Source organism: Lupinus angustifolius, chromosome LG20, assembly GCF_001865875.1.
Source record: "Lupinus angustifolius cultivar Tanjil chromosome LG20, LupAngTanjil_v1.0, whole genome shotgun sequence".
Taxonomy (NCBI): Eukaryota; Viridiplantae; Streptophyta; class Magnoliopsida; order Fabales; family Fabaceae; genus Lupinus; species Lupinus angustifolius.
In genome coordinates this window covers 2192146-2215225 of record NC_032028.1, presented here as the reverse complement: position 1 = coordinate 2215225, position 23080 = coordinate 2192146, and the positions used below count along the sequence as shown (strand labels likewise).

The 23080-nt window shown below is 34.0% G+C and overlaps 2 protein-coding genes and 1 long non-coding RNA gene across 3 annotated transcripts; all 3 read right to left on the bottom strand.

The window, feature by feature from the left end:
- LOC109335869 lies at nucleotides 384-4702 on the bottom strand. Its single transcript, XM_019572110.1, has 8 exons — nucleotides 4622-4702; nucleotides 3938-4591; nucleotides 3230-3285; nucleotides 2702-2811; nucleotides 2416-2575; nucleotides 1897-1989; nucleotides 912-1043; nucleotides 384-605 (listed from the first exon to the last, which is right to left on the bottom strand). Exons 1-8 carry the CDS (start codon nucleotides 4662-4664, stop codon nucleotides 561-563), a joined length of 1293 nt encoding a protein of 430 aa, XP_019427655.1. The 5' UTR covers nucleotides 4665-4702; the 3' UTR covers nucleotides 384-560.
- Nucleotides 5626-8733, bottom strand: LOC109335876. Its single transcript, XR_002106274.1, has 3 exons — nucleotides 8598-8733; nucleotides 7315-7516; nucleotides 5626-6644 (listed from the first exon to the last, which is right to left on the bottom strand). It is a non-coding gene; the product is annotated as an uncharacterized LOC109335876 (long non-coding RNA).
- On the bottom strand, nucleotides 13472-16963 carry LOC109335873 (potassium channel AKT2/3-like). The gene is made up of 2 exons (XM_019572117.1): nucleotides 16545-16963; nucleotides 13472-13823 (listed from the first exon to the last, which is right to left on the bottom strand). Exons 1-2 carry the CDS (start codon nucleotides 16594-16596, stop codon nucleotides 13489-13491), a joined length of 387 nt encoding a protein of 128 aa, XP_019427662.1. The 5' UTR covers nucleotides 16597-16963; the 3' UTR covers nucleotides 13472-13488.

The window sequence follows — 23080 nt, the reverse complement described above, 5'->3', positions numbered from 1 at the left end:
TTTTTTTTATTTGACTATCAAGTTATAATTACACATTGCTAATCTATTTCATATTTATTAAAACCACTTTTTTAGCCAATTGGAAAGTTAGTTTGATCCATATCGACTTCATAACATTGCTTTTTATAAGCAGTAAAGGCCAAATTAAAATGATGAATTTCACCTGCCATATAGTTGGTTTTCATCCTTCAAGACAACTAGTATGATAGATCATCCATCAACATCAGTTTCATCATAAAGATTGAGCAAAATAGGTCATTCAAAACAACTGATGAAAGATTCCTCGAAAGTTAAGGATTGGTATGGTATTCCTTTTGAGAATTCAATGCAATAATATAAAAAAGTGTTAAAAAATTAATGTTATAGAAAGAAAGACTTTAGGGTAATAATAACCAGTAATAATATACATTACTTAAATAAACAATGAAAATATAATTGAACAAACATGTATAAAGTAAAGAGCTTAAAACTAAGTCTTCTAAAAGAATGCAGTCTGCAGGGATAAAGTTATTATTCAATTATTATTCATTTTGAAGAAGTCTGCAACCAGAGTGAATCTTTCACGCAAAGTTGTCTTCAAGTTGATCACTGAATTGAGAATGCATCTACACAGAAGAGGAGGAAAAACCATATTACTAGCTCATTACCAATCACCATCAAACAGAAACAGAATATAATTGGGGGAGTAATATCCACCCAAAAAAATTCAGTAAAGCGAGAAGTCCACTATAAAAGTAAGTATAAAAGCGTTTACTTTGAAACAAAAGAAAGTAAATATAGAACAAAAGGCCTTAAGCATGTTAAGGAAAAAAAAAAATTGGTAGTTTCAGTTATGATTATATCACAATTAAAATGTAAGAAGCAAATATTTGTATGCACATTATCGGCAAAATAGGGTAACCTGTTCGTACCAAACCAAGGGCTTCTCTTGCAATTGTTTGACTGTCCTCGCCACAGACTTTAGCAAAAAGAAACATAAGGTGTTTTCTTTGTTCCAGTTTCAAGTGTTTCTCTAGGCCCCGGCCAACCATCTCCATTTCAGGCTTCAAAGAAACACCGATAATAAGAGCTATTAGAAAGCAATAAGTGCATACATAAATTATATGGTGCAGCAGACAAGGTCAAAAAAATCCATCTCACGGTGAAACATGATCTCTACATAAAACCACGTACAGACACTCCTTTCAGATATATTTGTATGTTCAACAACACAACATCCCAGTCAGCAGTCCTTCCATAAGATTAACTCATTTAACTGTGAGATAAGGTTGCAATTATAGCCTCCACATGTTGTTCTCCACTTCCTGCAACTTATTTCAAGTGAGTTGCCATTTCAGACATGTAAGAGACTTTGGGCGGATTTGTTGCAGTGTTTACTTTCTTTTTGCCCTGGAAACAACTGCTTGGATGAGGTAAAGCTGTGTACATCTAACCTTCCTAGACCCCACTAGGTGGAGCCTTGTGCATTCGGCCATCTTTTTTTACCCAGACTGTTTTGTTTTCTCTACTTTCGAGGATTTCTAATCATTCTCTTCCCTGTACCTCCCCCCTTTTATTTATAATACAGTTAGGTTTTGATAAGCAATATTCAAAAATTAAAATGAATAAGCACAGTGAGTGGTTATTTGGTACTTGCTTCCTCATCTTTTTACCAGTGAATTTAAATTCAGTAAAAACAAAGACAGCATCATAACAATATATATAGGATACACACAAATATTATGATGGTCACAGTAAATAAAGAATAACTCTAAGGAAGCAACAATAACCAAGCTTTTCCACACTTAAGAAAAAATCTACAGAATACCAATCAAAATTTTCATTGAGGAAAGGTGGAGAAATTTAGTAGGAAAAAACGCAAAAAAAAAATCATAAAAAAGAATTGAATATGCATACCGAAGACTCCTCCGGAGGAAATATTCGCAGAAAAAGGCATATCTTTGACAGTTCTACTGTAGCATCAATATGTTTGCCTTGCATTTCCAGAGCCTAATAAAAAACACAACCAAAGACTTGAATATCTAGAGACAAGTTATCCAAGGTCTTAAATTCAAGCAGTACGTTACAATATTTCAGGTTCAACTTTCATTTTTGTGACAGATTATAATCAAATTATACATCATAAACATTAGCCAGGCTTAAACTAGCCTCTGATTCTTTCAATTCTGCACTGTCAAATAGAGGAAAACAGACACAACAACCTTTTTTAACAGCATGATATTATACCACTTCCTAAGAATGTTTTCCAGAATTTGTTATACTTCCAGTAACACAAATTAATATAAATAGACAACAATATTTTAACTGAAAATATAACTGCCTTTGCTAATAGTCATTGTAAAAATGTAATTCTATTGAAACCAAAATGCTAAAAGACAATATTAACAGACCATAAGAGTTAGAGTAAGAGATTACCCAAGCCTGTAGAAGGCATGAGCGTGTGCGAGCAGCAACAGCTGCAGACACCATTGTTGCAGCACGGACATTTTCAAGGCCAATGTTTTCAGCAAATCCAGCAAGGAATTTCTGAGCATCCTCACCATCAATATCAATTGAAGTAGAGTAAGTCGGTGCCCTGAATAGAAACAAAGTAACCGGTGAATACGCAATCATTATAACGGGAGTAGACGATATGATTAAAAGATGTTAACTAGCAGTAACCAACAAGATAAGCAAGATTTCTGGACTAAGAAAACCACACCTGCTGCAAACATTTAAGACAAAGCTAACAGAAGCTCGATACAAGGAATCTCGAACATTTGCTGGGTCAATCGATACTTGCACACCAGAAGTTCTGCATAGTTGACGTAACTGTTCATGTATAGTTATGTACATGCAACAAACAGTCCAAGTGTTATGAGAAGAGAAACAAGGTAATTTCCTTTTATTAGAGAAGATTAAGAAACAGTCACTGTGGTATTTTTATTAGTTAGTGTTCATCAATATAAACAAATGCCGAAGTCACATATTCATTTTGCTTCAAAACCTTACCACCTTGTTTTGTTAGGCTCAATATAAAATAGGAGAATATTAAACTAACACAGACCAGTACATAATTTTTAAACGGCAGTTGCCCTAGAGTTTAACAGAGGCCCGTGTGATTTCTTCTGAAAATCACTCGAAGAAAAGCAATACCAAGCTTAACCTAATATACTTTCTAACTAAGTTTCGAAAATAATAATCACAAATATTAAATAAAATAATAGACATATTGGGAGAGGGGATAGACCTGAATTATATCATTCTCTATGATGTCTTTTCCAGCCATTCTACTATCAACAATTGCTGGAAATCAAGTATGAGTTGCAACTTGAATTAAAGGGTGGCAAAAGAATATGGAAATTATGAAATGTGTATCTTTACCTACAAAAAAGTGCATCCATAGAATCATAGTTTAACTAGGCACAGAAAAGTAAACACCAGCCACAAGCATAACAGTGGATAAACTACATGTCTACATCACAGTTGTAAGTAACAAATTAAAAATAACAGAAACCAAAAGCAACTTATGCAATTGTTCTTACTCATTAGTCATTACCCTCTTCCCCTCCTTAAAATCAGCCACTATTTTCATCATCTTGTCTGTGTATTTAAGGCAAATAAGAAGCTCACTGTAATTTATATTGTCAATACAGACGTATTAACAGCACAAATGAACATGCAAAATGGGATGATTAATAGGGGACAAGAAATGCTAGCAACACACTCATTGTCATCAGATGTAAACTTTAAATCACTTTATCTATAACATTCAAACATGTGTGTTGTTAAGCATTACCCATATAACATTCCCAGTGACAGAACCCTTAGCTTTTGAGTGACTTATATCTCTTCAACTATCCCTATCTTACTTGAGAATAATTTTCAAGGACACAGTGTAATTTAAATGAACTACAAATAAAAATAAAAGAGAAAATCAAATCAAAGCAAAACAAACCTCGAACTACTCTGTATGCTTCCCTCTTATACTCCTCTTGATCATCAACATCCAAAACAGTACCATTGATTATATGTGGCCACCATTTCGGCAATTTCTTTTGAACTCCAACAACCTTGTTCTTCGAAGCTCTTCTCAAACTCAAGGACCTCTCCACCGGAGATAATGGATTGGCCGCCGGTTTCTTAGCCGCCACCGTTCCAACAACAACCTCTCTCCCACCGAGACTCCGGTCCCTCCGCACCATAGGAGCACTATAGCTAGACGCGTTTCGGCTCCAATTCCAAAACCTAGAACCTAAATCGATTATTAACCTCAGAGCGGTGAACGAGAGAAACGTGAAGAGAGTTGAAGTAGCCACAAAATTCAAGGTAGAAGGGCGACATGAAACGACGAGTCTTCTGCTATGGTCAAGAGTGAGTAGGGTTTGTAAATCGGTATAAGCGTCTTCAGCAGAAGAAACGAATTGGCGAATATTGTAACGGAGGGAAGTTTGGAAAGTGGTTAAGTGAGTAAGGTCGATAACGGTTTCGATTTTGGGTTCAGAGTGGGGTGTGGTTGGGGAGGTGAGTTTGTTGCGGCGGTTTCTGCGGCGACTTCGGCGGCGGAAGGTGGCGGAGAGAAAGGTAGGGCATCGTGGTGGGAGATGGAAATAGGAATAGGAATAGGAATAGGAATGGGAATGGGAATAAAAGGTGGAAGAAGAGAAAGTATTTGGAGAGAACATAACATATAGTTATTTCAGTTTGAGAGGTAAAGACTGGTTCTGTGATAACTTTTTTTGTACGTAGGGAATGGGGATGAGTAGTAGTAGTAATAATAATAAGACAAAAAGTGCTCAAATTCCAACAACTCTCCTCATCAAGACACTGGTTGTGGCCTTGTGGGTGCCTTCGAGGGACGAAGATCATTTATCTTCAATTGTATCTTATGAAATGAAACATGGTTCGAGACAGATAATCTTAGTTGATTAGGATAAATAGTAAAAAAGAAATTAATGTTTCACATCACAATCTAAAATTATTTTTATTTATAATAAAAAATATATTACATTCATAATTGATGTTTTTCAAATTTTTACAGATGCTTAATCACTCCAATTTTCATATTATTTTAAAATATATATAAATGAGTTATTGAATAATTTTCTACAATTTAATATATGAAATGAACTTTTAATCTTACTTTCACCATTCTCGATTAATCCAATATTGGAAGTGCTTTAATTTTTATTTTCACAATTCTCAATTAACAAATTCTTTTTCTCTAAGCTTCATAGCAATGAATAAGTTCTTTTAACAACTTAATGTTAGCTGAAATTAATGAAACTCCAATGTCATAGTCGTATTTCAAAATAACCTTTTGCATATAGGTAAGCAACTTATTGTGCTCTCTTAATACACCATAAGAAGAATAGAATGTTTAGCTCATAAATAACTTACTTCTTGGTCTTCGACTACTTCAATCACTACAAACACTTCCGATCAGTATAATCTCATGTGTTTACTTATCTATCTCTTGACTTGTAATGGGCACTGATTTGAAAATGCTTAGCAAAAAAACAAAATAACCTAATCAGATTATATACATTTGAATAAGAAATTGGGAGGGAAATTTGTATGAAGATGTAACATATTTGATGAATCCAGGAAACTTTGTAAACTTGGTTAAACTATGATATCTACACATCATTCATCATCCAAATAATTATTCTTACATAATTTTACATTACTTTTCATGAATTCATTTTGCATCAAAAAATTTGCCATTTACCTTCATGTTCTCGGGTCCATCATCCCCCATTACAAAGTTACAAACTAGGAATTCAGTTTTCAGATTGTCCAAAATACCTCCCAGAAATAGTAGCCAATATATTCAACATTACAACCTCCTCATCCAGTTCAGTCTTCATGGCACGAATGCTAGCACACTTCCGCAGAAGACCTCTGATAGAGGCGCTAGTGTCAGCATGCAGTGGAGTATCAACTGCAGCACAACGAGCAAAAGGCCACATGCAATCATTTCGTGTGATGGTGTCTGCAGGTTCTAGCAAGCTAATCCGTTTCCGCAATATAGATACTTGAGATACAGAGTCCATTGCTAATATTGCAGAAAGCAAAGGAATAGTGGGAGAGCTGTTGCTAGTTTGGTGAGTGTAAGTTTTAGATGAAGGATTCTCCAGAGGCAGTATCCTTGTCTTCAACTGTCAGGTCAGTGGGTAGATCAATTGCCTTACTGGTGCTCGAATGAGTAGGTAGGCCATCCCTGTCCAATATGCTAGCTGATTCTCCAAAGTTGATCCTGAGTAGATTTAAGGAACGAGCAGGTTGCAGATAATTTGAACCTTCAAAAGACGAGAGACTCCGGAATAATAAGTTAACAAACAAAGGAACATGGCATCAGCAACTATAGCATTAAAGTACAGCCAGAAAACTCCTAAACTAATGCTTTATTAGCATGGACATCAATTAGAATTTTATATGCACAAATCTAAATGAATATATTATGTGTGTCAAGCTAAATGGGTCCAAAATGCAATGCCGAAAACTCAGCAAGAAATACATCCTCCCACTGTTTCATTGGGTAACAAATGCTCAGGGCACTCCAAATATCAGGAATCTTGGGCATGTTAGCACTTTGCTCAGTGTTAAGTTCACTTCTATCAAGTTTGACTACCTTCACTTTAGGAATTTGATTCGCCTTCCACCTAAGCAAGAAAAAGTAAAGTAAGATTACTGGGTAAGTACAGTACAGTTTCTCCAACTCACTGCCACTTAAAAGACCCAAAATTTCCTAACATATAGATCTTAAAATATATGTTTATAGTTTCCTCCCATACTGCTCTAGTAGTCCTTCAATCATTTTAGAAAAACCGTTGCATATCAGCTTCCAGTACATTTCAACATAACTTGCCCCAAATTTACCCCACAAAGCTCACAACCATTGAATGAACCATACTTTAACTTGGCTAGGAACCTGTTCAATACTCATTGAGTAGAAACCCCAACTATAATAATATACCAATAATTGAATCTGTATGACTGAACAAAATAATACACTTTCACCATACAAATTTCTTAGCATATGCTTAACATAATTGCCTATTGCAGGCTTCCCCAATCTACCACATCCCCAACTTTTTTAGGAAATTTATAGTTTCATGTGTGCCCACTACAATTGTAATATTAGAATGCATTTTGCATCGCAAGACTGACTAGCAGTTTTACTTAACACTGTAGGTGCACAAAAGTTAAGGCAGTTAAAACATAGAGAATCACTATGCTAGAAAAAGAAAAAGTGGAGAACAACAAAAACAAATAATCAGGAAGTAAGAAAGTCTTAACGCTACAATCAACTTTTGACAATTAAAATAATACCTAACACACATACAATCAACTTCTGACAATTAGAGTAATCATCATCACTGTCTTCCTTTTCACTACTCTCCTAAATTTGAGCAACCATCTCCACCCATAAGACTATTATGTCCATGAGTACAAGAAGGGTCGACAAGACACACATTTTCACTACTTTCCACATGACGTAATTCACCATCCATATTTTTATGACACATTGAACCTGAAAACAAGTGCAAAACTTTCAGCACCAGAACTATCAATTCACTAAAAATCCAGAAGTTAGAGATGGAATAAATATACAATTTAGCCTTCAGTAAAGGCAACAATGAGGTAGGGCATATTCTCTGATCTCTCTATATCTCTTCATTCACTTTCATTCAATACTCCCTCTCCCCCTACCTCTTTCTTCTTCTCCTTCCATCTACATTTTCCTCAGATCTCAACCTAAACACTTTCGAAAACGATAAAAGGAAGAAAGGGTTGCACCAAATATACTAAGAGAAGTCTCATAACAGATGCCTAATGTGAGATGAAGAAAGAAACATACTCATCCCATTTTATTTCTCTCCTTATTTTCTTATTTCTAGGCACACTCTCCCACACAACAATCAACGGCAGCTTCTCTACTACAAAGACGAGTTTGGTGAAAGAGGAGAAAACATCACAGTAGACCCATCTCTTGTGTTTGGCGGAACTAAAATCAGAAATGATTTTTATATGCAAAACAAAACAAAAGTATCAATTGCCAAACAAAGAATAATAATAGGCAAAACTACTCAATTGGTCCAACAATTTTTTTATTGTGTATTTTGGATTTTGATCCAAGAAGATGAAGAGAGTTTTGGCGCACAAATAAAGATTGTCTAACCACGATTTCAACCCACCAAGAACAAACATTCTTTGATAATTGATAATGTTATAACATTAGAGTTTGTTAATAAGATTGAAAGTGTAGAAAGAAAGAGAACTGAGAAATTCGAAGCATTTTCTAGAATGGTCGGAGTATGCCACAAATTCATCAAATTCTATATCTATTCAAGATTCAAGCATTTTCAAGAAAAGCAATATCTATTAAAGTTTCAAGCATTTTCAAGAAAGGCAAGAAGCGAAGTGCAGCATGTAACTCAGGTACAAAAAGTGACACAACCAAAGAAATTGACTCTAGAATTTTAGGGTTTTGAATTGCTTGAAGAAGACTCGACTAGTAATAACAATTGAAATGTTAAAACTGAAAAGGGGGAATAGAAAAAAGAGAGAGAAAATAGGTAAGAAAGGTCATCACCAGAAAAGAATTGGATTACCTCTATATTTAGTAATGTCACCAATTGCTTCAAAACAAACACAGAAATAGAATTCCTCAATTGCTTCAAAACAAACACATGAAAGTTCTCTCTCTCTCTATGTCCGTTCTCTCTTTCTCTCTCTCTTTGTCTGTTTTCTCCAACACGTAACACTAATGACTATTTATAAAGCCGAGTGAACGTGAATATGAGGCTGAATTTGTCGTAAACTTCACGCCAACATGGGCTCAGGCCCAATGGATTACTTTTTATGCAAAACTAATATAAATATTTCTATAGACCATAACTATTCATCTTAGTTTTTTTTTTAATTTATAAGAATTGATGGTTCTTTTTATTAGATTTTTAATATTTTTTATCAATAATTTATATTATTTTTCATTTCTCTTAAAAAAATTATTCTATCTGTTTTTTTATTGTTATCATTAAAATTATGAATTACAATTTTATAATAATTTTAGAGAGGGCAATTAGCAAATACTATTACAAAATATAACAGTGTCTAATAGTATAGAAATAAATAACATGATATATTACCTCTTTTGAATTTTAAACACTATGTTATGTTATAGATATGAGTATACATTCTTCTTTTAAATTGAACGACTTCTACTTCTATAACATGTATCATCATTATGGACATCTATCTTTCCTCAATTATATCACTCTTTTGTTTATTTCAATTACTCACTTGAAATTGATTCGTTTAGGTTTATTCTCCTCCGTGGAATTATTCAAAGTATTTGTTAGGAATGGTGTGACCTTCAAGATATCTATTGTCTTATTTTTTTCTGTTGAACTCATTCTAGTTAGCAGCACCTTATTCTTGTAGTATGGCTTGAATATTTCATGGCCCATGAAAATTTAGAGATATTTATGATTGAATGAATGAATTTTTACAAATTATTTTAGGCGTTTGAAAAAAAATATTATTACATTTTTTTATATTATTAATTAAATAGGATATAGACTTAAATGTAATGACTTGTGATATCATATCATATTTGATTTTTACCTTACACTCTATATGCTCCTTTTTTACGAAAGCAATAAGCTCAACATTTCTAGCTTCCATTTGATTCCTCTTGATTCAACTGCGAGAACAAGATCATAATTCATAAGCATGATTCGTAACATTAGTTCTTCTTAGCAACTGCATCCAATGCTAATAAAAATGAAATGAACCCGAACTGCCACAGCCTCAACTGAATTCTAAAGTTGTCATTGTAGAATCATGCAAATATTTTACAATTTGATGGATTGCACACTCTGTTGTAAGTCAATGTTCCATTGTACTAAGTGCAAGAAATTAGAGAAAGGGAGGCGTATGCAAAAGGCACAATTATAGAGGTTAATGAAAGGCAAAAGCTACTAGGAAAGGATAGTTTGTTTAAAGCATGTACGTAATAAACCTAAGAATATCATTAATCCTATTATAGACATCAATGATTTTTACCCCAAGGTGAGGTGCCCTTGACTGTACTATGTACTATGCACTATTATAGCAATGAAGTTACACTTCCAAAAATCATCAAAAAGAAATTGTTGAAGTATAAAGGAGCAATACTTCTGCTCAGGCTAAAAATCTGACCCCCTCACCCCACCACCATGTAGGAGCAAAGACAAAAGAAAAGGCAGGCGATTAAGGTAAAACAATAAATCTCTCCTATTCATTTGTATCTCTTCCTAATCAATAAGACTTCATATTGGGGGGAACATAAGTTTGTGCAAGTTTAAAATAGTAACCAACATGATCCACAAGCTTATATATTAAAGGTTTGTATGCGAGTTGATTATTTAAGGGTAATGGAGGGAAGAGAAATACATTTCTGACATGTCTCTAAAAGTCTTCTCTTTCCTTTCCTTTCCCTCCAATATTCAACACACAAAAATACCCTAAAGGTCAAGCTAAGAGATATACACTAATGTTGACAAAACATCTCTCCAGTAATAAGAAGGCTGGACATAGTTTTTTTATTTCTCATACAAAATTAGTTAATGATTATTACAGTGCAAGAACAAATATCAATAAGCTATATTTAATTATTCCACAAAGTCACCAATCATGACAAAACTTCTATGTAAAAAGAAAAGAGTAAATAAAAGATAATGCATAAGCAAGATTAACTTTGAAGGTTCACCAGGGCTATTCAGCTTCAGAAACCAAAGCAGACACCTCTAAAACCATGGGCCTTGACCATCTTATATGTTCAGTTGTCGGCTTGAAAGATCTAAGCATGCATTTGCATTCCTGTCATCCAGTGTAGCCACAATTATATTAGCAACTCAACTTCAGATATGTAGAAATATGGGGGAAATTTTCCTGTTTACATTAACTTCAATTTTCCTGCATTCCAGTCATCCCATTATTACTAAAACACAAACCAGGGTGTGTAGTGCTTTTTATGTGCACATATTGAGAAGAAATATAATCTCAAAAGAATAAAACCTCCCATTTATGTTTGAATGGAGTGTATCTATATCCTTGACATCAAAAGGTTATACTCAATATATTATTATAACATAAGCAGATGAAACTTGTCATGGAATGCAAGTGCCTTTTCAACATCCATATGATATTGTAACATGATGAAAGTAAAGCAAGGAAATAAAAATTCATGATTTAGTTCAAAGCAGAAAATTAGGCAAAGAAAAGTGAAATAATTGAATCAAAGTCAGCCTGGAATCTGACCATAAATGTTATTGGGGAAAATAGGCCAGGCTTTCATCAAGCAAACCTATATGTAGACAAATAGTGGAGATGGTGGAGTAAATGGATACATACCTTCCGTTTCATATGTACAGATGGATTTACAGTTTACTCAACTGATTACAATCTGTATTTACACAAAAAGGGAATGAAAAGGAGCTAGTTAGGACAATAAAAGAGAAAGTTTTAACGCTCATGAAGTTGAGTTAAGAATCACTTAACCGTCTTGTGATGACTTGTTATTTGCTGCTATAATTTTTTCTATTGCCTGACAATGATATACAAATCATAACAAAATTGTTCATTGAAGAGCCAATGATAGCTCATTGAAACTCTACTCAAATAGTCCATAATAATAGTATTCAAAGTCACAAACCTTTGTCACCATATCATTGGTGAACCGATTCTCACTTTTTATCAGAAATGTTATAACCCCTATAAGAAAAGAAAGGCAACATAATGCAACCTAGTTATCAAGCCAAAGAACTAAACAGATATAGATAGAACAAACATATGTGGATCAGACGTGAATCCATGTATTTTTTAAAGGATATTCAATAGCAGAATAATCATAACTTCTTCATCTGGAGCAGAGCACTAAAGATTAAGTTCCGTTTCTTCACTTGAGACTGTTGGCTCTTTAAAAAGGCATTGAGCCTCCAGATATAGCTAACCATCTAGTATCCGATACCAAAACCAACACATAAACTTTATGTATTACCAAAGGTGACAGATGAATACCATAAGTAAACTCATTAACCTTGCACTCAAAGGAAGATGCATTTAGACATGATTGAGATTGTGTGCTGCACTAAGCTCCTGCTCCTTCGTAACAATAGACAGTGCAGATCTAACCTGTTAACATGATTTATATAACAATAAAATCTAACTATAATTTTATAGTAATCCCTAAATTTAGACAGCCCAAATATCTCAGGAAAATGTCTGAACGGTAATGCAGCTCAAATATGCAAATATAACAGAGAGACAAGTTAGTAACCCCTTATTTTACAATGTTTCATCAAGGTAGTAACAATAAGCATATATAGGGAATGCAATGGTTATCTTCAAAATGGAAATTTTTTTAATAAAGCCTCTCCTTATTTATGTCGTCCAGACAAGCCCAGGGAGGCCTTGATGATAAAACACTGTTAGATGATTGGTTATGGACGATGAATTCAAAGGAGTTACATTCTCTGGATGGCCAGTACAATTGTTGCACCTGACATTTCCATGTGTACTATCAACTACACTAATTGTGACCCCTTCATGACTAGTATCTGACAATTCACCATGGATTTGTCCAGCAGGTATGCTTAATTGGACTGTCATCAATATGCTGTTCCTCTGAAACAGAGACATTTACTATACCTCCAGACATTTCACGCTGGACTTCATAGCAATAACATTTTCTGGAAATCAGTGAAGCTGACTACGCCAGGCATTTCTGCACATATTTACAACCAGCAAATTCTAATAAACAATCAGAAGTAAATTCAGACTGGCAGCAATATTTGAACCAATGTCGTTACCAACCATATAGATCTGTGGAGGATTTTCAAAATTTGGCATTTACACTGGACATGTTCTTGAGGTTATTTTGAAAACCAGGAGGAAGTTCACATTGTCAACCAAAATCTGAATCTATAAAAGATTGCATCGAAGTGGTTAACTCCACAACATTCTATTGAATTAAAAAACTGGCATGAGGTGATTTTGAAAACCAGGAGGAAGTTCACATTGTCAACCAAAATCTGAATCTATAAAAGATTGCATCGAAGTGGTTACTCCACAACATTCTATTGAATTAAAAAACTGGCATGAAGGCTGTCAAAGGTCAACAAAAATACTGTTAATTTCTTCTCAAAAGAGAAATTCAATGAAGGGAACAGTAGCTAATTCCATAGAGCATACCACTAATTCAGGGTCATCAAGGCACAACACATACCATCCAATTTTTATATTATGAACAAAGATCTCACACTCCATTTAGGGATCAACATGTAATTCTAATTTCTACATTTTAATCAATAATTCACAACACAATTGTATTTACAACCAGCTAGCTGCCAGCTAATATCTCAATTAATTTAAATTTGTAGGCAATTAAGGTCAAATGAACAGATACTAATTTTTTCATTGTGGGAAATTGGAGACATTACCTGCAATAGTTTTAAGCTCCTAAAATGAATCAGGCAACCTTATTAGCTTCCCAGCTTCCATGGCACCTTTACCTTCTCTCAGTATAGGGTGGCCTCTACATATACTAGCTCTTGGACAGTTTAGTCCAGTATATCTTCCCCAAATAAGTTCTCTATCTTCTTCACGTGGCCCCCTTAATACAATCTCCCGTATATTAATTACATGTCCAATCTCACGCTTCTTCATCATTTCACTTAAGGTGGATGCACAAAATTCATGAGTATGTATACCAGTGACATCTGCACCACTCATCACAAGCAACTTAACCATGTCCACGTGATTTTGTTCCATGGCAATTTCGATTGGTGTTATACCATTGTCAACCAAAAACTGAATCTATAAAAGATTGCATCAAACAAGTTCACTCTACAACATTCTATTGAATTAAAAAACTAGCATAAAGGCTGTCAATGCCTCAAAGGTCAACAAAAATACTATTGATTTCTTCTCAAAAGAGAAATTCAATGAAGGGAGCACCAACTAATTCCATAGAGCATTCCACTAATTCAGGGTCATCAAGGCATAACACATACCATCCAATTTTTATATTATGAACAAAGAACTCATACTGCATTTAGGGATCAACATTTAATACTAATTTCTACATTGTGAATAGCAATTGCATATTGAGCACCCTCAGACATACACCACGAAAACATAATCCATAAAGCTATTGCATTGAAGGAGACCAAAAGCTCAAGTATACCATTCCAGTTTTACATTTGAATCAATAATTCACAAGCAATCATATTTACAACGAGCTAGCTGCCACAGCCAATAATAAGGGTCTCAAAATTAATTTAAATTTGTAGGCAATTAAGGTCAAATGAACAGATACTAATTTTGTCATAGGTCTTATACATACCTATAATTGCTTGTAGAGAAGATTGTCTTTCAGCGGATTCTTGTTTTGCTTCTACGTCTTTGTCAAACATCACAAACTTTGTTACAAAAAGGCAACTCCTTTTGTTAGTCACTACTTCAAATAATATGGACCATTATTAGTTCCAAACCCTCTATCATTCATGAACAAGGATGGGAAGGAAAAATCATTGGACTGCCCATGCTTGGATAACATAACAGTGGCTACCCTTTCAAGTTTCATTAGTGCATAACATAAAAGGATTCTATCCAGAGTCCTTCAAGAACTGCAACTGCATTTAGCATATTCAAGGCTCATACAAACAATTCAGAATTTGTATTTCCGGTCATCGAGGCAAATTATACCATCTCTTTTTGCATAGTTAATAAAGAGTCATTATTACAATTGTATTTGAGACATCATGTCCTCCAACAGAGCATCCCAATTCATATAATGAACAAAGAATTCATAATACAATTGCATTGAAGACCACCATTGACTCAAGTATACCCAATCTTGCACTATAAATTGAGAATTTAAATTGTAATAGCATTTCAGGTCATTTTGCAAATCAGGGTTGCATATGAATTCAAAATCATAGGCAACTAGGGTCAAACATACCACCCAATATCATATTATGAATTAAGCATTCATCCTGAAGCAACGTTCATTCTTGCAATCCAAAACAACCACCAAGGTTTCTGTAGCCACTTAAATTTAGATTCATCAAGATCCTTGAATGAAATCATAAAAGCATATCATCCATTTTTATATTATGAATAAAGAATTCATACTACAAGTATATAATTTCGATCCAACCATCCATCCATTATGAATAAAGAATTCATGTTACAGTTTCATTTAGGACCATCAACAAATCAGGGTTTAACTCATCAATATTCCAGATTGTAGGCAACATGGAACTTATGGCCCCATCAGCAATTCTGTCATCGATAAAAGTGAATTCAGACTGGCAGCAATATTTCAAATATTTGAAACATTGTCGTTACCAGCCATGTAGATCTGTGCAGGATTTTCAAAGTTTGGCATGCAATTGCCATTTACAATGGACATGTTCTTGAGGTGATTTTGAAAACCAGGAGGCAGTTCTTTCAACAGACAAAGGTGACTTCATAGTGTCAGCATTATTTGAACCACCGTCATAAGGCTCAGGGATTTGTGCAGCATTCTCACAATGTGGCGATTAAATGGTAGTTGCACATTGTCAACCAAAATCTGAATCTATAAAGATTGTATCAAACAGGTTAACTCCACAACATTCTATTGATTTCTTCTCAAAAGAGAAATTCAATGAGGGAGCACCAACTAATTCCATATAGCATTTCACTAATTCAGGGTCGTCAAGGCACAACACATACCATCCAATTTTTATATTATGAACAAAGAACTCACACTCCATTTAGGGATCAACATATAATTCTAATTTCTACATTGTGAATAACAATTGCAGATTGAGCAGCCTCAAACATTTTGTCCCATCTGCTTTCACACCATGAATACATAATCCATATAGCTATTGTATTTCATAGTCCCCCAAAGCATAATCATCCGAATTTCATACTACAATTGCATTCAAGGAGACCAAAAGCTCAAGTATACCATCTCAGTTTTACATTTGAATCAATAATTCATAACGCAATTGTATTTACAACCAGCTAGCTGCCAGCCAATAATAAGGGTCTCAAAATTAATTTAAATTTGTAGGCAATTAAGGTCAAATGAACAGATACTAATTTTTTCATTGTGGGAAATTGGACATATTACCTGCAATAGTTTTAAGCTCCTCAAATGAATCAGGCAACCTTATTAGCTTCCCAGCTTCCAAGGCACCTTTATCTTCTCTCAGTATAGGGTGGCCTCCATATATACTAACTCTTGGGCAGTTTAGTCCATTATATCTTCCCCAAATGCGTTCTTTATCTTCTTCATGTGGCCCCCTTAATACAATCTCACTGAGTATGGCCTCATGTATATTAATTAGATGTCCAATCTCACGCTTCTTCAGCATTTCACTTAAGGTGGATGCACAAAATTCATGGCAATTTCATAAGGTGGCCTCTACGTATACCAGTGATATCTGCACCACTCATCACAAGCAACTTAACCATGTCCACATGATTTTGTTCCATGGCAATTTCGACTGGTGTTATACCATGGTGGTCTTTGGAGTCGACATATAATCCTTGCTTTAGTAACTCACTCATCAAAGTTACATCACTTCATTCATCAAAGTATAATTCATGGACAAGGATGGGAAGGAAAATCATTGGACTGCCCATGCTTGGATAACATAACAGTGGTTACCCTTTCAAGTTTTCGTTACTGCATAACATAAAAGGATTCTATCCAGAGTCCTTCAAGAGCTGCAACTGCATTTAGCATATTCAAGGCTCATACAAACAATTCAGAATTTATATAATGAATCTGTAGTACAATTTGTATTTCGGGTTATCGAGGCAAATTATACCATCTCTTTTTGCATAGTTAATAAAGAGTCTGTATTACAATTGTATTTTGGGACATCATGTCCCCCAACAGAGCATCCCAATTTATATAATGAACAAAGAGTTCATACTACAATTGCATTGAAGACCATCATTGACTCAAGTATACCCAATTGAGAATTTAAATTGTAATTGCATTTCCGGTCATTTTGCAAATTAGGGTCGCATCTGAATTCAAAATCATAGGCAACTAGGGTCAAACATACCACCCAATAACATATTATGAATTAAGCATTCATCCTGCAAACAACGTTCATTCTTGCAATCCAAAACAACCACCCACTTAAATTTAGATTCATCAAGATCCTTGAATGAAATCATAAAAGTATATCATCCATTTTTATATTATGAATAGAATTCATACTACAAGAATATAATTTCAATCCAACCATCCATCCATTATGAATAAAGAATTCATGTTACAGTTTCAGTTAGGACCATCAACCAATTAGGGTTTAACTCATCAACATTCCAGATTGTAGGCAACATGGGTCAAACATACTAATCTCTTTCATTATGAGTACCAATTATAAAGGATCCGAAAGGGCACTCAAAAAATAACTCAAATTATTTATCAATCTTTCTTGATTATATTATTTGTGTCTTTCTTCAGCATTTCCAAAAAATCAACAGAAGCAGACAACATGGTAAGAAACAAGAACTCAACTATTAAAAATGTAGATAAAAGAAAGAAAGGATTGGAAAGCCATATAATTAATCAGATTTGATCTCTTTCTCACGTTTCATTATCAGATACTAAGAAATTCAAGAAAAACACATCATTATCAAATACTAAGAGGTTGCCTCAAGAATTTTAGGAATTCAAACCTCTCTATCTCTATCTCATGTTTCATTATTAGGTAATTTCAAGAAAATACCGTGACTATCATAGACTAAGAAATTGCATCAAGATTTTAGGATTCCGTGGAAAAGATAGAGAACTGAGACATGTTTCTTGCAGAAGATTGAAAATAGAGAGAAATTAAAAGAGTCGGAAATGCGAATCAAGTTCTCTCTCTCTCTCTCGCACATGTTTCTCATGTAACATTCTGATGTAGTCACTTTTAATGAAGGTGCCTTTATATAACATATTACACACCGACCTATGCACACCGCCACCTGTAAATCAAATCTTCTTAATGATCTTAAAAAGATTTAAAATTTTAATAACAGTACTAATTTAGAATGCACTCTTATTCAGACTGATTTCTTCTTCTTTCAATACTTTTTAGAATTTTCCCATTTTTAATAATTGAAATAATTATGCAAAATTCCAATTTTTAATAAAAACAATGAGTCTAGAACATGAATAAAAAATTAATTGGTACTTACAAAAACTCCCAATGAGATCCACTTTAGTTATAAACTTTTTACATCTACAAATATATTCAACTCATTAGTGAAAAACTTCCTCTAATCTTTAAATTTATAGTTTTAAGTTATATTTTCTCTAAAAGGCACCTCTCTTTGTAAGAATGGTGTGTTCCAAAGTGTGAAATGGGAAAGAAGGGATTTTATAATTGGGTTATTATGTATGAATCACATCCTTAATATTTTTTTAAAATTAAGTAATTTAATATTTCACTTATTTTAGTTTTAGTCATAATATAAGTATTTGAAAATAACTACAATTGATTAGTACATTTTTCAATAAAAATAAATTTTGAATATTTAAAATTTTGTAAATTTGAAAAATTGCATATGTATAACTACTACTCTCATTAGTTTTTTCCTCTTTTATTAAAGATTCAGTATTAGAAAAACAATATATGGAAAGTTAACTTTGAGTTTTTAGGCTCAATCCCTAAAAACCAAAAGAGCATTCATATATCTTTCAATATGATTAACCTACAAATTTTCCTAAACTATAAGAAAATGAGATATATGACATCTAAACCATTATTAATGAACAAAAAAAAAAGAATATATCACCCGCACATATTACATTATATATGATATAAGAGGATTTATCAATTATATTGTACAATAATATATACTTTTCTAAGCATAAAATAAGTAGGATATATTTAAAGTTAAACACGTAATTTTTTAAATATATTTCTCTCAATGAAAAATAATACTTTTTTATGCATGCATGAGGTACCAAAATATATTACTTTTTTATATTTAAATATTATTTTGCTGAAGCTCACATATATATATATATAGTGTTACATGTACCTGAAATCCTCTTGATTTGAATATTGCTTTCAATATAATTTTTTTCCATGATTCCTAGTTAATTGAAAAAATATTTCTCAAATAAACAATACAAAAAGAAAAAAAAGCTGATGGCAATGTAAAAATGTTAAATTCCTCATGCTTGATTCCATTCTTTCAGCAATAAGCCTCAAACTCATTTGAGGTATACTCTCCTCCTCCATCTGTCGTCAATAATTTTAACTGTTTTCCACTTTCCTTTTCTGCAACAGCTTTAAAGTTCAAGAATGCTTCAAATGCATCACACTTAGCTTTTAGCACATCTAGCCAGATCATTCCACTACAAAGATTATGAAGTACATGTTTCCTGCTAAAGATGATGTTTCAAAAGGGCCACACACATCAGAATGAACTACCTCTAGCACATGTTTTGATCTCATGTTTACCTCTGACTTGAATGAGCTTTTGGTTTGCTTGCCAATCAAGCAGACCTCACAGGCCTTTTCTAGTAGACTTGTGATAGGAATTCATTTGACTATTTGTTTTGATCCTAGTTGACGTAGGCTTTTAAAGTTCAGGTGGCCAAATCTTGAGTGTCACAACCAACTTTCATCACTCATTTCCATTGATGCCAAGCATTGAACTTCAGCAGCTTGTATGTTTACTTGGAATGTCCTGGTCAGAGAGTTCAAGTAGTTCATCCTTCATCACCACACTGAATCCCTTCTCCACTAGTTATCATATACTTAGCATATTACACTTTATTTTTGGCATAAGAAGCACATTTGAGATTATGGCTTTTGCTCCATTCTGTCTTGTGATCACCACATTTCCTGCTCCTTCTACTTCTAGTGAGCTATCACCAGCAAAATTTACCCTGTTTTTCTTTGATGGATCAAAATCTACCAGCCATTCTTTATGTCTTGTCATATGATTGGAGCAACCTGAATCTAGGTACCATGATTCAGTGAGTGAGTTCTCTGCAGAGGTGGTCACCATTAGGTTCTGAGTCTGATTCTTCTTGCACAGCATATGCTTCTTCATGATTCTTCATATGTTTTGCCTTATCAGATAGACATTCATAGGAATAGTGTCCTAATTTGTGGCAATTGAAGCACTCTACATTCCTCTTATCAAATCTTTTTTGTGTTTGATCATTCTTGGCTTTCCTCTTCTGTCAGAAGATTCAAGCCAATCATGAGTGAATTTGCTTCTTTCTGAATTTTGTGGCCACCTTTTGTTATGCATATGTCTGCCTCTCCATTTGTTGTCTTTTTTCTTGTCTTCCTCTTTGAAGTGGCTTGCCTTCAAAGCTTGTTATATTCTTTTGCTTGGACATCTATCAAGCAATCTCATTTCATGAGCCTCAAGGGAACTTTGTAGTTCCTCTATCTTCATTATGGTGATGTCTTTGGATTCTTCTATTGCTACCACAATGAAGTCAAATTTCTGAGGTAGAGATCTCATTATTTTTTCAATTATCATGAGATCTGTGATTGATTCTCCATACCCTTTCAACTAGTTTGTAATGGTTAGTATCTTGGTGAAGTATTCACCAATTTTGTCATTCTCTTACATGTTTAATAATTCATATTGCCTTCTAAGAGTTTGGAATTTTACCTTTTTGATCTTGTCTCCACATTCATGGCTTCGAATCAAGATATCTCAGGCTTCTTTGGCAGTGGTAGCGTTTTGAATTTTCTCAAAGTGGACATCATCTACGCATTGATGGATCAAAAATAGTGTTGTGTTATCTCCTTTCTTGGTTTCTTTGTGCATAGCTCTCTGTGCTTTTGTTGCATCAGGACGTGGTGCATGAGGACCATCTTCAACTACCTCACTTATCTCTTGAAAACTGAACAAAACTTTCATCTGTGTTCTCCATCTATCCCAATTCTTTTCTGTGAGAATAAGGAGTCCCATGGATGGTAGATTTGTACCATTTCCCACCATCTTTGTCTTCAATTATCTGCTTACTTCTTTCGGATTTTCTCTGATTCCTCCCACAGGTTTTGTTCCCTGATCTCCTTCTAGCTAGTTGATTCACACGCAATGAATTTTTTAGTTGTAACTGCTCCTTTTGGTTTAGCAACTAGTTTAGGTGTTTATGCACACTCACACCTCATAGATCCCTGGACCCTTTTAAGCTCGTGATACCAAGTTTGTTGGGAAAGAAGAAGAAGAAGACTGAGAAGAGAAGAAGTAGTGCTAACCAATGTATAGAGAGTATGAGTAGTGTTATTCTTGAAGAAATTGCATTACACAAAGAATTCACACACTTTCCTTTTATAGCCATAACTTGGTTAACAACCATAATTGAATTTCAAAAACTAACTAATTATGGCAAGTTGCTCTTTTCTTATTCTACACTTAACAACCAATCAACTTGATTGCCTGAACTTGAATTATATCACATTTTAACAATCCAAGGTCAAAAAATTCAAGCAGTAAGTTACAATAATTTCAGGTTCAACTTTCATTTTTGTGACCGACAATAAATTATACATTAAAAACATTAGCAAGACTTAAACTAGCCTCTGATTCTTTCATTTCTGCACAATCAAATAGAGGAAAACAGACACAACAGCCTTATTCAATGGCATGATATTATACCACTTTCTAAGAATTTGTTATGTTTCCAGTAACACAAATTATATAAATAGACAACAACATTATTTCAAAAATGTAATTTTAATGAAACCAAAATGCGAAAAGACAATATTACCAGACCACCGTAAGTGTTAGAGCAAGAAACTACCAAGCCTGTAGAAGACATGAGCGTGTGCGAGCAGCAACAGCTGCAGACACCATTGTTTCAGCACAGACATTTCCAGGGCCAATGTTTTCAGCAAAATCCAGCACGGAATTTCTGCATCCTCACCATCAATATCAATTGAAGTAGAGTAAGATGGTTCCCTGAATAGAACCAAAGTAACAGGTGATTAATCGAGGTAGACGGTATGATTAAAGGATGCTAACTAGCAGTAATCAACAAGATAAACAATATTGCTGGACTAAGAAAACCACAACTGCTGCAAACATTTAAGACAAAGTTAACAGAAGCTCGATACAAGGAATCCCGAACATTTGTTGGGTCAATTGATACCTGCACATCAGAAGTTCTGCATAGTTGACGTAACTGTTCATGTATAGTTATGTGCATGCAACAAACAAAGAAGAATATGAAACAATCACTGTGAAGAATATGAAACAATCAGAGCAATAATTATTGTTTTGATCACTTCCGCTTATGCTTCTACCGTTCCAAGATTCAAGATAGAATCATCATGCATCAATCATCAAAGTGAGAAGAAGTTGAAGTTTGGTCAAGAGAAATTCATCATCATATTCAGAACCCTCAAACAAAGAACTCCTTCATTCTTTCTTCCTTTAAGTTTTTTTCTTTCTTGATCCATTCGAAGTTAAATTCTCATCATATATTGAAGAATGCTCAATCCAGTTTATATCATCAAGAATTAATAAGAAAGAGGACTATCAAGACTCATTCAAGAACTTCATCAAGAAATAAAGTGCAACTCTTTTATTACTTCTAGCATCTCGGATAGCATCCATTGCAGCTTAATAAAGAAGAATTTATCTCTGGAATCATGTTTAGGTCCTACACACAAAGTGTCTATATCTGTTCTAGGGCCATGCATATAGGATCCAAAAGTGAAAATCTTAGCATTTGCTTCGTGCACCCGATGTTCATTGAGTCCTTTGACACGGCTATTAGTTTTGATTTGTCAGAAAAGTTTTGGCTTTGGTGCATATACGTTCTTTTCATATTCTTTATCATTTACCCCATATTATGTTTTTTTTCTTTGCTACTCTATTTTTTACACCTCTCTCATTAAACACACAATACTTTGGTGTGTATTTTACATCATTGAAGCAGTATATTAGGATCGAAATTCAGATCCATTTTCTCTCTTTCATCCATTATGGTTGGTTAAGCTTCTATCGAAATAGATGGTTAAGCTTTGGATGAAGTTGCTTCTGCCCTATGGTGGTTAAGCGTCAA